Below are 14752 nucleotides of genomic sequence, written 5' to 3'. Positions count from 1 at the left end.
CCTGAAATGGTTTAGAAAATGTACTTTTTGGTGCTTCTTTGACACCACCTGAAATCTGTTCCAATACTTGCACCTTGTTCTGAAAAGGATTAAAATGTGAAAAGAAGTTTTTCTGCTTGTTGTTTTTCTGCTCCTCTCGTCACCCCTTCACCATTTTCTTGGATGAAGAACCCCAAACTCCTTCCAGCATAAATGGAAGCAAACTAGGTTTAAACATTTGAAAAGATATAAAGGTTTATTAAATGAATCCAGATTTGACAGATATTACATTAAATTAAACAGCAATAAAGTTTTACTAGGGTTTATGTACAGATCACAGTGATTTTTCATTGTGCAATGAGGGCTGACTTTGTAACTTGAACAGTACTTACATGTGAGCTACAACAAGCAACCAGCAACACACATTAGCCCAAGTGAACCTCGCAAGTCGAGCAGTCCAAACTGATTATGCAGCACACAAATGCCTGCTACCACTATCACTACTTTCTACACAACAGAGTATTTATAAAGCAGTCAAGGTTTGCCATAGAAAAGTGCAAAACATGGGAAGTCTGTACACAGTACAGTACAAGAAGGAATCATGCTACAGTCATTGAAAGCTGAAAAATAATTCTATAGCATAGGAAGCACTGCATCACAACTCTTCTGAATGGCAAGCAGATGGGCTGAGGAACAGCCATATCTTCATTGCTTTCAAAACTGTAAAATCCCTGTTTATCCATTTAAACATAGTTTAGTACCTATATTTGATCTGTAACAATGACTTTCTACAGTGGAAGATCACATTAGTTAAAGCTCAGTAGCACACATATTCATTGATCAAGCTCATTTACAGGAAAATCTACAGCATGTTCTTCATTGAAATCATGAAGCATTTATATCATTTGGTTACAAGGCAATCGAGTTTACAATTCATGTTTATCACTTAAAACCTCAGACTGGGCAGTTAAAATATATATATATAAAACTCAAAAATAAAGGTTGTTTTTTTAATGTTTAACATTCTTGTTCACTGACGTAGAATATCAAAGGCCTATGGGCTCTCTTGCGAGACAACAGTCCTTATGCAACAGTCTATATGCAAAAGTACACATTAACAGAAAGAATCAAAATAAAATGAACTTCAGAGAACACCCTACTTGAATAGGAACTAAAAAAATCTTCTAGTCTTCTTTAAAAAAAACCATAAATCCAGAACTCCTAGTGCAGTGTTTACCTGCATGAGCACTCAGACAGAACTACATTAGCGGGCCATGAAGTCCCAGTAAAGACTTAAAGCAGACTCACTCGTGCAAATAAATAAAACAGCCAGGTAATAACACCTCATTACATCCAGGACTGTAGAGAAAATAACTGATCGCTTAAAATAATGCTTCAAAAATGTTTTTGTTTTATTTTTTACTTAAGTATTTTAATTTAAAAAAATTGAAAGCAGTTTTGTACTAGAAAGCATGCTGACGAGGTCAGTAGTTAGGTGTATGTACACATGGCTTGGAAACAATGTAAAGTCAACAGATTATCATTATTAATAACATTGTATTCACTTCCTTAGTCTCCATCATGAGTGTCAGTGCATCCACTGCCAGCAATGGATAAAAGTCATAAAAAGAAAATTCACTATCTCCTGTTGTTCAAGCATTCAAAACTTCTAACCATCACTGTGGCAAATTACTCAATTTCAACTTCATTTCCTCAGATCTGAAGAATTACAGAGCAGCTTTGAAATTAGAAGAAAAATCCAATATTTAGCACACTTTCTTGCAGTATGTAAATTTTCAAATAAGAAATTGATGCATATAGTATTCAGAGTCCATAAAATACCATACACTTATACATCAATAAAACTCCCCAACTGCTTGCTCCCTCTTACACAAAGTAAGCTGTGTTTTATGTGTTTCAGTTTTTCCAATTGAGTTAGAATAACTAATTCCACAGATACAAATATAGTGGGGCCAGGTTCATTTTTCCAAGAGAATAAGGTACTTAAACTAGGCTAAAACTGTAATTTCCTATGGATTGTCCTGTTTTTCATTATACATTCCTACTCAATATTCACTGAGTGGCAGCTGGGGCCATCAACTTGCATAACATCAAGACAGCTTTGTGATATTCCAGAATTATCATTTTGAAATATCCTGATTTTGTTACACATTGTGCATTTTTGACAAGAGTTACACAATCTCTTTTAGTAAGACTTGCTTTAAGAAGAAATAATCTAATATCCTAGAAGTTACAGGTTCTCAATAGCACTTCGGTACTGTTTAAACAAAAAAAATTGAGATCACTTTTCCACAAGGAGACTCCAGTAACAGATCTGCCATAAAATCATAAATATGGTAATTTCAGTAGCAATTACTAGAATGCCTACTTGGTAGGCATCCAGGATTTAGTTTAGAAAAACAAATCATTGGCCTACACTTCTTATAGCTTTCAGATCAAAAATGTGGAGAGTAGTTTTTGGAGAATACTGTCTGTATACTCTAATTAGACAGTATTATGTAGAGCCATAAGTCATAGCAGTAGAACTCCAGAAAGCTGATGTGTTCTGAGAAAAAAAAAGGTCTAAATATGGTAATTTCACTAGAAGTTATCTAAACTGACAACATCCTAAAAAATGCCATTGTGTTTTTTGTAATTGAAGCACTTCAAAATCAACTTCCTTATATTAAGACAAGTATCACAATATGTAACATGAAAAAAAAACCCTAAAAAAAGAGATTCTGCCTAGTATTCAATCTACCTTCATGTTTCTGTGCATTCATATATAGAGATACATACTTATGCACATACTGATATTTAGTGCTACTTAAAACTAAGCAATATTGCAAATACTTCCAAAAAAGTGTGCTCAAGCTGCTAGAAAGATGTTAACACATGATGAAAAAAGAGACTCTGTGCATCTAAGGTTTGAACTCTGTACATATGAAATTGCTGGCAGCAGGGACTAGGACATTTGCAAAAGAGGAGGAGGAGAAAAATAAGACTGTACTATATATTCAGTCTTCCCTCTGATATTCTGAAGTGTTCAGCATACAACAACAACTATTTCACTAATGAAAAAGGTCTGTTATGGCTCATGCTTTACATTTGGAGAAGACAACAAGCTTGTGAGGGAACAACTCCTGTCAGAGCCAGTTAAAGCCCTTTTATCAGGATGGACTGACTTGCATGTTTACAGTTACTTTTCATGTGAGGAATCTCATTTCAGACAGTGTATTATCACTCAAAATTCTGGTTTTCAAAAAGATGTAATTGTAACAGAACTTCATAAATTAGTCATTAAGATACATCTTCAACAACAATAAAACATGCCCTGGTCTTTCTGCTTTCAAGTACTATGGTTGTAAGTGTGAGGCATTGGAAATTTTAGGTACAAATCTCTTTTAAAACGTAATTATTTCTGTTTTTTACAAAGAATTATAAAATGTATATAAGATGATGAAAAACTCATTTATCCTTTTTTAAGACTTTTATTCCTAAAGAACTTCTTGAAAAACACTATTTGAAAAATAAAAATCATAGACTCTGCAAAGTACAAAAATTTACATCTTTGCACAATTCCTGTGCTTTAGTTGTACTGTATCCAATATATACATATATACTAATTTGTGCTTTTAATTACACAACTTTAGTATAAACTTATAAAATTAAGTCTATGAGTTAACTATGCAAAAAGGATCTGGGAATAGCAGGAAACTTAATTCAACCATAAGTTAAAAAAAAATCCTAAAAATATCATTTTAGTTAGTCTACTTCAGAGCAGACTACCATTATTACAATTTAATAAACTAAGGTCAAATGTTTACAGCAAAAAATTATTCCTGCCTGCCTCCATCTTTTTTGACATTTACTTATACACATATCTGAATGCAGTATCATTCTTAGCCACAAAGAAAATCTTCCTTTATATCTGAACTCCATTGTTCTTCAGACTTGCTCTTAGCACTTCAATTTCCTTCCAGTTTCTAAGACAAAAAAAAGAGAACACAAAACTCAAGGTTGAACTCAGTAATAAGTATCAACCTATCACATTTATAAGAGAGAATATCCAGGGTACAGAATTAATCTGACAATCTTATTCCTCTAGAGTAGTAAAACCTTACAGTCAAAAACTATCACATTTCCTTATCTGTCAAATCATTCTAGGTATTTATTTTTACACGCTATTTAAAAAAATTTAAGGACAGAAGGATTTAAATATTTGTATGCAAATAAACCTTCATTAATGTAGAAAACCAAATCCTGTGAGGTGATTTTTGTCACCTCAAGCCATTATAAATCACAAAATGTAATTCTGCATATGGTTCTCACTTACAGGTCTGCAATGTTTTCACAGGCACTCTTGACACTTGGGACATACCTTGTTGAGTGTAGATGTTACACTCAGAAGTTCTTGAAAATTTCTAGATCTTTAGGAGGTACCGGAGGTGTCTTGTTCCAGTCATCTTCAGGATAAGCTTCAAAATTGGAAGTATCCCCATCATTGGATACTTTGGGCACTATGGGAGGCTAGTCAGAAGAAGCACAACAAAAATGTTAGTAGTCTCCTCAATGAGCTCCTCTCCACCATACCATTCTGTAAGAGATCTATTAAACAAATGGAGTACAGATTTAGAGTTCACCTTTTCCCTAACAATGAATGGCATGAGAGAAACTTGCAGCATCACATACACATTCCTACTTTTTGTCAATTTCACACTTAAATAATGTGGTTAAAAGACACTTAGATAATTAATACACTAAATATAAATACCTATTTTATTCACTAGCTTCTTTTCAACTAAGAATTTTCATAGCAGCATGGGAAACTGCTACCATATTGAGGAAAAAAGCCTCCTCTTCACTGCTTTCAAATAGATTGATTTCTTTTAAAGAGGTTGAAATTACTAACTTCTGTCTACCAACTGTGTTTTTTCCTAACTTACCAATAAATTCAAGCAGGTAAAGACATTGCTTCACCGTCACTCATTTCAAAAGGATGGTAATAAAAGCATCTTAATTCAAATAGACTGTTTTTATGAAACTTGAAGGTGGCCAAGAGAAGTATCAGTTTTTGTTTGTTTTCACAGAGGAGCCTTTCAATTGCTAGTGTTACTCATCAGCTTTACAATACCTGTAGTTTTAACTTGTCTGAAATCTAACATTGAGAATGCTCTGTACTTCTGGCCACAGACTATGAGATAAAGATCCCTTCAGGAACACTTTATTAATTGCAGGTATTAATGAAGGGCAAACCCCTTTTCCTCTCTCAAGGGACATTCATCTCTCTATCCTCTTCTCAGCAACTGAGAGCTTAACTACCATGCTGAATCCAACAGAAAAATTTAGAATGAGAAAACCCTATGGATGATCACTGAACTGGCTCCAAGTTATACCACAGACAGAACTATAAATAGTAAATGATTATTAAATGTTTAAATACTATTCTGCATATCCTCAAAAAAGATAAAAGTCTGGCTTCCACTAGGTCACGAGATCTTATTTGATCTTTTGGGCTTTTCAAAATGATGTCATCATCAGTTGGTTTTCAATGGGAAAGACAGGTCCCTGTATGATAGTACTTCTAACCTTCAGCCAAAAGCAGAGTGTTCATTTTGTGTCTGGCAGTCACAGTAATACTGCCCAGATGCTGCGGAAAATGTGCAGAATCTGCTCTGCCCCTGAGAAATGTCTGATCCACTGTGGGCAGTGCCCGTTATCCCTCCCCCCGTAAGCATTTTCGCAGTAAAAAACAGTTTTGTGAAGCGACACATAGAAAGAAAAAAACGAGAAAGAAAGGATGATTAATGAAACCATTTTCTCCCTTTCAGCCATTGCTATTGTTTATATGATATTGATATTTAGGACCTTATTCGGACCATGAATGCATGCATAATTTATACAACAGACAAATACACACTTTTTACCAGGAAAATGGACCATTGTATGCATTATTTCATATTTTCAATCTCTTCATCAGAATGAAATCATGAAAACAAATTCTACAGAGGCAGCTATATTCTTCAAATAATCCAAGTAAAATTCTGATCCACTTCACGTTCCTACCCTAAAGTTTAATTAAGTACCACCTCATCTTCCAAGAGCTTAATGTAACCATCATAAAGGTTAAGAAACAAGTTTTGTATTTATAGTAATCTGAATGCTATGGTGACTTTTTTGATTAATTTTTAAAATAAAAATGCCACATAAAGGATGTTTGGACCTGAGACATTTGATTGTATATCTAACAATTTTTAGTACTATTTGTTTTTTATTGCTTTGGTTCTCAAACTTCTCAGTTTATATATTATTAAACAGGTTATCATTCAGTTTGTGCTCTTTGCAGGTTTGTTAAACAGAATTTATAGTAAATACCTAGAAAAATGTGACTTTATTACAATGCATATACATAAAAATATCAACTGGTTGCAATAATGATTAAAAATAAAACAAACCCACACATTTAAAACACTGTAAGCTCATTTTTCTTAAAGAGAAAAGCCATCTACAGCTTTGTATTAAATATTGTTTACAAGAATACATCAAGAACATTTTAATATTATCTCCTTTTTTTTTCTTTTTTGCAAGAACTCAAGGTATCTACCTGGAATTTAATTGGAAGAAACTAATGCAAAGAAAATAAAAACAAATGTTTAATTTGTACTTGATTGACTGCATGTGGTAACTCAACTTCTGCTACAGAAAACCACTGCTGTAAGGTATTGTACAAGTTAGAACTCTGAGGAAGGAAAGAAAGAAACCAGTTTTACTTCTAAAGTACTTTAAAAGCATTTTGTAGTGTTGGTAGCTTTTGCAATCATCTGCCCTCATATAATACTAGAATTCAGTGCTATAAAAAAGTCTGTTGGAATTACATTCATAAATCCCTCTCTTTCACCTTCCCTATTCCTCCTACTCCCACGTGCTCTACATTTTATTAAAACATTTACCTGAATTGAACTTGGTACAAAAATTTAAAGCTCAGAAAAAAATACTTCCATATATGTAAGGACAAGGAAAAAAGAAAAACAGAATCAAACCAACAAATTAGCAATCCCCTCCATGTCCCCAAATAAAAAACCACTTACAACAAGTAATCACTTACAAAAACCTAAACCTGAAAACTAAATTCTGTATTAACAAATCATCTTCAGCGAACTAAAGCAGGGATTTTTTTAGACAGTTCGTATATAGACAAAAATGCAAACAGATACACAATTAACTCCACATTGCAAAAAGGCCAATACACATTTAATTACTAAGTGTGCATATAGACATGTGCTTATACACACACAAACACACAGATGCAACAGCCAACAAACCTTCAACAGATCAGCTTAAATGAACAATGATTTGTCCTTGTGATGTCCTATACAGTATTTGCAGAATGTACCTTTAGTCTCCTTTGAGGTACAGCATCCCAATCTATAGACCTGAACCATCGATGTCTCTTCACATCATCTGCTCCATTCTTTAAGGAAAGAAATCAAAATTATTACTTTTTAAGCTTACATGTATGCCAAACCATGTATTTCATTACAAGGACTGTGATATCAGGTCTATCCTTTTTTCTTTTTTTCAGGTGATAATCATGAAAAGATTCTAAAGGATAAATTCATAGTGTTAATTCCCTAGTAGATCCTGAGTTCCAGCAATAAAACCCAAGTAATTTTGATTTGGGGTTTCTTTGGGCTTTTTTTAGCATTCTTCTGTCACAATGGAGATCAAGAACAGGCTTTAAAGTACCCACAAAACCATTCATTACCGTCCTATTTACTTTTGTTTTCACCAACATTTTAGAGAATGCCTTTTATTCAGATATACTTTCTAATCCTTGCACTATAAAAAACTAACTGAGGGTTGATGGTGTTTTAAATAAAAATAATGTCTGGGAAGCATATAGGTTTTTTAAATATTACAGGCATTTAATGCTGACAGCAAGAGGTTCTCAGTACTGTTACGAAAGTAAATATATTAAAACATTTGTTTTCATTTTAGATATACAGCTAAAGGTGTATTTGCCTTGTAATGATTATTCTCTCTGGGGTGCCTGTTTTATTTATGTACATAAGAAACAAAAATGTCTCTTTTTTTCATTATTAAGCCTGTTTCAAGCACAGACTTGTTCTCAAGGCATTAAGCACTGGGGAAAAACAGCTGTTTCTCTGTCTCAGGCCTGATCAAAGCACAGCACTCAAGACTATAAGACACACAGCTCCACAAAACCAAGCATTATCACACATTTGGGTTTTTTCAGATTTATGTGGAGTGGAACTATCCATGCTCATATCCAATGAGGCATCAAGGAGAACAGTTCACGTAGTTCCCTCAAAAGCAGATCTGACTGAATGTTTCACCAGAAAATGTTTTGTGGGATTTACATATTTTTAAAACAATTTTATGACAATGGAAAAGGATCAGACACAAGTCTGACCTAGTGCTCCCACCCCAAAATCTGCTCTTAATTAGAACTGCTTTTGATTTAAGAATTTTAGTCAATTGTAGGGAAAACCCCAAAACAAACCTAAGCAACCATGGACTAAAAACATCCCCAGAAAACAGAAAACCCAGCCAAACACATTTACCAAAGCCCATGTTTGAACAAGTCAAGATTTGCTTTTATTTTTGTTTTCCTTCAAAACTGTCCAAACATATAAAAGTTTTCACTGGTAAATGAATTGAAAAACTTTCAGCCTAAGAAATTCTCCTGAAAAAGACTACAAAGTACTCTGAAGGATAAGAAAAACATTATTTCCTGTTTTTTCTTACCAGACTACCTTTGTGCCATAAAAAAGCTCCAAAAGAAAACACTGGAGAGCTGGTTAAAGCATTTATATTAATATGTTAAGAAAACCCTGGATGATTGTGCACCTTTTACCATTTTCACCTATGTTTACCATTCAAGGTGCTTCGGGCCAAAAAAGCAAACCTCTAACATCCCTTCCTCAGAGAAATAAAAATTTTAGATGTCTCCAAAGAGAAAGATTATACATGCTAATTTCAGTATCTATTGTCTTCATAAATCTATTTGGATTAGGGTAAATAATTCCTCCTGGTGGAAGAGTATTTGACTGCGCTTAATCAGCCCCACCAAGACAATGACCAGGTATCACTACAATCCTTATATTTTTAAAATAATTTTTAAACTTCAAGTTGGATTAGTGGCCCTTCTGGGATTATCACTGCCACAAAAAAGGAATCAAATGAGCTGGCACCCTGCACTACAGGACTTAATACCATGTTTCTGGTCTAATCCAGGTTTTCACATTAATGAACAGGGTGGTAGTGAGGAGAGAGGAAAACCACAATCAAGAGTAGCATTAATCCAAATAGGGGAATGATTTTCAGAAACACAGAAATACACAGGTAAATTTGCATTTAGGACTGCATAACCAAAATAATGTATGGGGAAACGTATGCGTTTCATGCTTATAAAACCAAAAATTCTATGAAGAGCTGGTCTATATCTTTCCTACAGAATTCTTTCAACCTTGTGTGTTACACTAAAGATTTTACACTCACCTTCATATTTCCTAGTCGTCTTGTTCTGTCCACCACAAGCAGCTTCTTAATAAGGTCTCTGAAGTAGAGAAAACATGTTCTCTGTTAAACAGAAGTAATTTATATTTGACTGTCAAGTGTTACAGAATATAGACATGCTTCCCTCTGACCATTCATTTCCTCATATTTTAGGACATTTAAGAGTAAGCAATAAAAAAGAATCTAACAGAATTCTTGCAGAGTTCTTTTAGACTCTTCCAATAAACAAAGGGAAAAAATCTCTCGCTCTCCTCCCCTGCCCCTTGCCATGTAGCACCATTTTATTCTTTGTATTTTTGCATTTTGCTCAGCATGCCCAATCTCAAAACCTCCATGTTTTTTCTCCAACAGATCTCCAATCTGTTTGTCAGAACTCAACACTAAAATATATTAAAAAAGCAGATAAAGCTGCACCCTTATCTTTATGCTAAATATCCAGGGAAGCCATGGAAGAGCTAGTCATCTGCTTAAAACTAGTAACATCTATAATTTAATTGAAAACAAAAAGTCTCACTGAGATACTGGCTCATTGAACAGTTCTACATAAAACTAAATCAACATTTTAGGCGATTAAAAGAAGTTTAGAGACAGAAAGCTCTTCCATATTAATAGCAAAGTACTTCAAATATTAAGCCCCAAACAACTATGACATAAACCAAAAGTATCACAATTTATGGAATTAGCTTGATTACTTGCGAGTTGAAAGAAAAATACGGCTTCATATTTCTATAAGCAGGTACATTTTATCTCAAAGATTATTTTGCTATTTGATTTTAGAAAACTGGCATTCTGGACTAATTGCATGAAGTACCAATGACAAGAAAGAACAAAAGTTTAACCATCCTTATTTCTATATTCTCAAGTATTCCTGAGAGATGACATACAGCATGAAATGGAGATTAAAGAGTATGGCTAGTTCAAATTTTCAACAATATCAAAGGTTAAAAAAAGTCAACTATTTTATTTACAGAAAAGAACACACACACAACAATGACACACCTGCCTCTCTCCATCCCTACCTGTAGTGTCTACTATGCCTCCCAAAAATAGCATTGTGTCACCTATCCTCAAAATCACAAAAGTGCGTGCAGAATGAACATATAAACTGAATATGCTAGACTGTTTGAAAAGCTGTTGCATTTGGCAGGAATACAATTCTAAAATTCAACTGGAAAAAAATTAAATTACCAGATATACGAATAAAAAAGTCCATGTAGAAAGCAGTTTTTAAAACTCTTGTGATTATTCCAGACAATCAATATTTCAATTAGATTAAATCATGTGACCAACTCCTTTCACAGTCACCTTTGCAGAAAGATCCCTTTCTACTTCACAAAGACCATTCATCATGGAAGAGGCTACAAGGAGGACTATAAGCACACTTAAAACAGAAGTAGGACTGAAAAGAAATCCAGAAACACAAAAAGAGATTCACAGAGTTTATGGGCAAAGACACTTTCCCATTCCTATAAAACCAGAAAACATTTCATGGATCATTCTTGGCTTGCTTCAAAAATTCACCATAAAACAGGCAAAGGATGAGCTTACTTGCTGATACAGTATTGTTACTAAATATGATACTTGCTGCATTGGACCAGTGAAATATCCATTGAATTGAAACCAATAATAGTTTAGTAGTTCTTTATTACATTGGTTCTAAATACTCATTTAAAAATTATGTTAAAATTAATTCAATAGATATGCTAGTGCATGTTTTTGAGAACCAAATTCTACATGAAAGTCTCTGCAGAGCAATGATCAGTAAAATGCTGTAACAGGGACATTTCGTTTGGAGGTTTCCAAAAGTGGTTTTGCAAAGAAAACTTTAAAAAAGCAGTAAGAAAGAGTGACATTCATGCATCAGGAGGGAAAGCAGAAGTGGTACAAATTCAGAAAGTAAAGAGTACAGGAGGGTGATAAGGCATAGGTGAGTAAAAAATGTAAATGCCTGTAAGCTCAGGGAGTACGTATCCCTAGGGAGAGAAGTGCTCTCAGAGTTCAGAAAGGGAAACAGTTTTGCTGCCTGAGAACAGAGAGTTAAAACTTTGTATAGCACTAATACTTTAGACAGAGTCTGGATCTGACAGGATCCTAGACAGCCTTCTTTCTGGCTGAAATACTGACTTATTGGAAGAAGAGAGAAAACAGGTGGGTTAGAAGGTAAGAAGAAGACTGCCTTCATTAGACAAAATAATCTCGGCACTTGCTTTAAGGTAATGACGCAGAGATGTTCAAGGACTATCCAGTTCTGCATATTGTGGTTTAAAAGAAGGAAGAGGGGCTGACATCCAAGACACTGTGTTCACAACTCACTGCAGAAAGTAAGTGAAGCCACAGGAGTAGTGTGGCCAGCAGGACAGAACAGTGATTGGCCCCCTCTACTTGTCAGTGGTGAGACCACACCTCGTGTTTCTGTGTCCAGTTCTGGGCCACTCACTTGAAGAAAGACACTGAGATGCTGGTGTGAGTCCAGAGAAGGGCAATGGAGCTGGTGAAGGATGTGGAGGGTAAGTCCTACAAGGAGTGGCTGAGGGAGCTGGGATTGTTTAGCCAGGATAAAAGGAGGCTCAGGGGCTATTAGTCTCTGTAACTGCTTTCACTATATTGGATGCGTTGTTAGTGATGATAACCTAATTTGAGGTGTTCCCCCTTCTGATCACAATATTATAGTTCAGTGCACAGAATACTACAAGAGAGATAATCAGTTTTCTTTCCAAGACCAATTGGATTAGGAAGACTGGATTAGACTACACTAAACTGTAAACTGTGTGGAGCTACTAAGAAAACTGTTACTAAGACACAAGAATATGAGACACTAGTCAGCCTAAGGGGAAGCAGACATGCTTCATTCAGTGCATCCAATGATTCAGTGGAGACTTTAAAAAAAACAAAACAAAACAAACACTTTCTCAAATGATTAGTTTTGCTTGTATGTTTACCCAGTAGTGACAGTAAGCAAGTGCCTCTCTGAAGTCACCATCAAAACATCACAAGTGATTAACAAAGGAGTAACTTCCTGTCTTCACTCTCTCACTCATTCTTTCAGCTGTCACTTAGAAGAAACTTCATGTTTATAATCACATTTCATCATGTTCCAATGTTTACTAAAAAGTATTTCAGTTATGGAATTTTCAAATAGGAAAAAAAAACTTATTTCATCTGCAATACACTTTTAACAATTGCTAAATACTGAAAATTAAACCCACATTACATGTGTATGTAATACTCCATATTGAACTGGGCCCCTGCTATCACAAATTTAAGTTGACTTTACACTAGAACTTCCAAAGTACCAGAGTTCACGCAAGTAATTATGCTGAGAGTGATTTAAGTGGTATGTATCTATGGATAGAAACAGTTTTAGTGTCCTCTTCCTGCTCTCCTAATTTTTGCTCAGATCATCTCCTCATATTTCTCCTCTTGACCTTCTTACAGGACATGCCAGTGGGGTTTCCACAATGTGGAAAAGCATTTAATAACCCATAATAAACAGAAAAATAGGCAGATACTATCTTACAACTGTATCACCACCTTGAAGTCTACAAAATATATAAGTTTATTTGCACTGAAACTGTAAATGTAATATCAAATATTTTCCAACATGATGTTTCAGAAAATCAGAATCTGAAATCAGGTCTTCTAAAAAGATTTTTTAGAAACAGTGCTCAGGAGGTATTTAGAATAGAAAAGACAGTGTTGGGAGTCATGGACTTACTTTACATATAAATCCAAATGCCTCGGGAAATCTATTTTGCCAGCAAGAATCTTCTGATATATACCAAATGGATTGTCATCAAAAAATGGAGGAAACCTATTTTAATATAGAAAATTTTCAGATGTTAGAAAAAGAAGTTCTAAAAATTTTATAAGCAATATTATGTTATAGCAATTCCCCTCAGAAATAATTGATGATGTTGTTATTTTTGGTAGGACACTACCAATCAAGTACTATCTTGAAGAATAATTTAAGGCTGCCATTGTAAAACAGAAAACATTTTTGTACGCAACACACTGAATGCAGAATTAGAATTTAAATATAACAACAGGATAGAAAAATATAAAATTGCTACACAATTGCCATAAAAATATAATTTTTGAAAAAAAAATTCAGTTTAAAAGTAGAAAATGCTTTGCTTTTATCTCTAAAACCCAGGGATATACTCTCCAAAAGAGCATTACCATTTTTGATCTTGTCCTCTAACTGCCGGCACACCCTTATTTATCAGTTTCTTTCTAAAGTGTTAAAGGACCTTCACATGAACACATTATCCAGTTCAGTTATTTGTTGTACGTCTTGAATTCAACTATATGTTTCGCTAGATAAGGTTTTTGAAACAGTCAGACTGCTCACAACTCTCCAAGTGCAGCTGCCTTTCTGTGTGGGACAGAAAGTTTTCATTTCAAAATATTCGCCATGATGAATAGTAAATAATATGTAATTAAAATTCTACATTTATGTCTTCTATGAAGTTCTTCATGAAGTTATGAGCTAACAGAGAGACTACTTCTTGTTGTACAGCTACAGTAAGAATTGAACATTTTCTGCTGTGCTTCCTTTACGAGTACAGTACATCCCTGATGGCTGCAAGAGGTGCATCAGTACAGCCAGTACAGGCAGCTGAGCCCAAGAGCCGACAGCTTTCCGAGTGTCACTCATGCTCTTAAAAGTTAAACAGGAAACCTTCTAAGGGAATGGAATAACTCATTCAGTAATCTCAGTCCTGCTTTGCCCTCTGTAATATGACCAAAACAACCCTCTTACTATGCTTCTGCCTCAAAATCCCCACAGAATTAAAAAAACCTGCAGCTTATGAGTGTTGACCATATTAAAAACATCCAACCACTATTACAGTTTAATTAAAGTATTTTCACATCTCCCTAACATAATTACTTTCTCAGAGAACTTAACTGTGTCCATACGCGCACAAATACAGTGCTTGTGGCTTTGGAAATCACTGACAGCACAAAAACAAGGATGAAAACAACATTTCTTCACTTCAGGCTCTTTTTTTAAATTTTATGGTAGTCAAACGAGCTTATTCCTCAACAAGTAATATACATTATTTCCATTATGTTTTCAGAAATATTAATTTCTTCATTATTCAGCTGATGATCAAGTGCATTAGCATTCCCTTTGAAATACTGTAAATTTCGGCCACAGGAATAATCAAATTCCATCAAAATAATTAAGTAAAGGTATTTGTAGGCTTATGGTAAAAAAAAACAATAATAA

The 14752-nt window shown here is 34.4% G+C and overlaps 1 protein-coding gene across 1 annotated transcript in view; it reads right to left on the bottom strand.

Moving 5' to 3' along the window:
- Positions 1–208: 208 nt before the first annotated feature.
- Positions 209–14752, bottom strand: part of PRKX (protein kinase X-linked) — a 92575-nt gene continuing 78031 nt past the window's right edge. Inside the window, exons 5-9 of the mRNA XM_005420014.2 lie at positions 13235–13330; positions 9502–9559; positions 7373–7450; positions 4361–4509; positions 209–3965 (exon numbers count right to left, since the gene is read on the bottom strand). Of these exons, the coding sequence (XP_005420071.1) occupies positions 4384–4509; positions 7373–7450; positions 9502–9559; positions 13235–13330 (358 nt within the window). The 3' untranslated portion in view covers positions 209–3965; positions 4361–4383. The remainder of the gene's footprint in view (positions 3966–4360; positions 4510–7372; positions 7451–9501; positions 9560–13234; positions 13331–14752) is intronic.

This window comes from Geospiza fortis, unplaced genomic scaffold (assembly GCF_000277835.1).
Source record: "Geospiza fortis unplaced genomic scaffold, GeoFor_1.0 scaffold192, whole genome shotgun sequence".
NCBI lineage: Eukaryota > Metazoa > Chordata > Aves > Passeriformes > Thraupidae > Geospiza > Geospiza fortis.
This window is presented reverse-complemented; position numbering and strand designations above follow the sequence as displayed.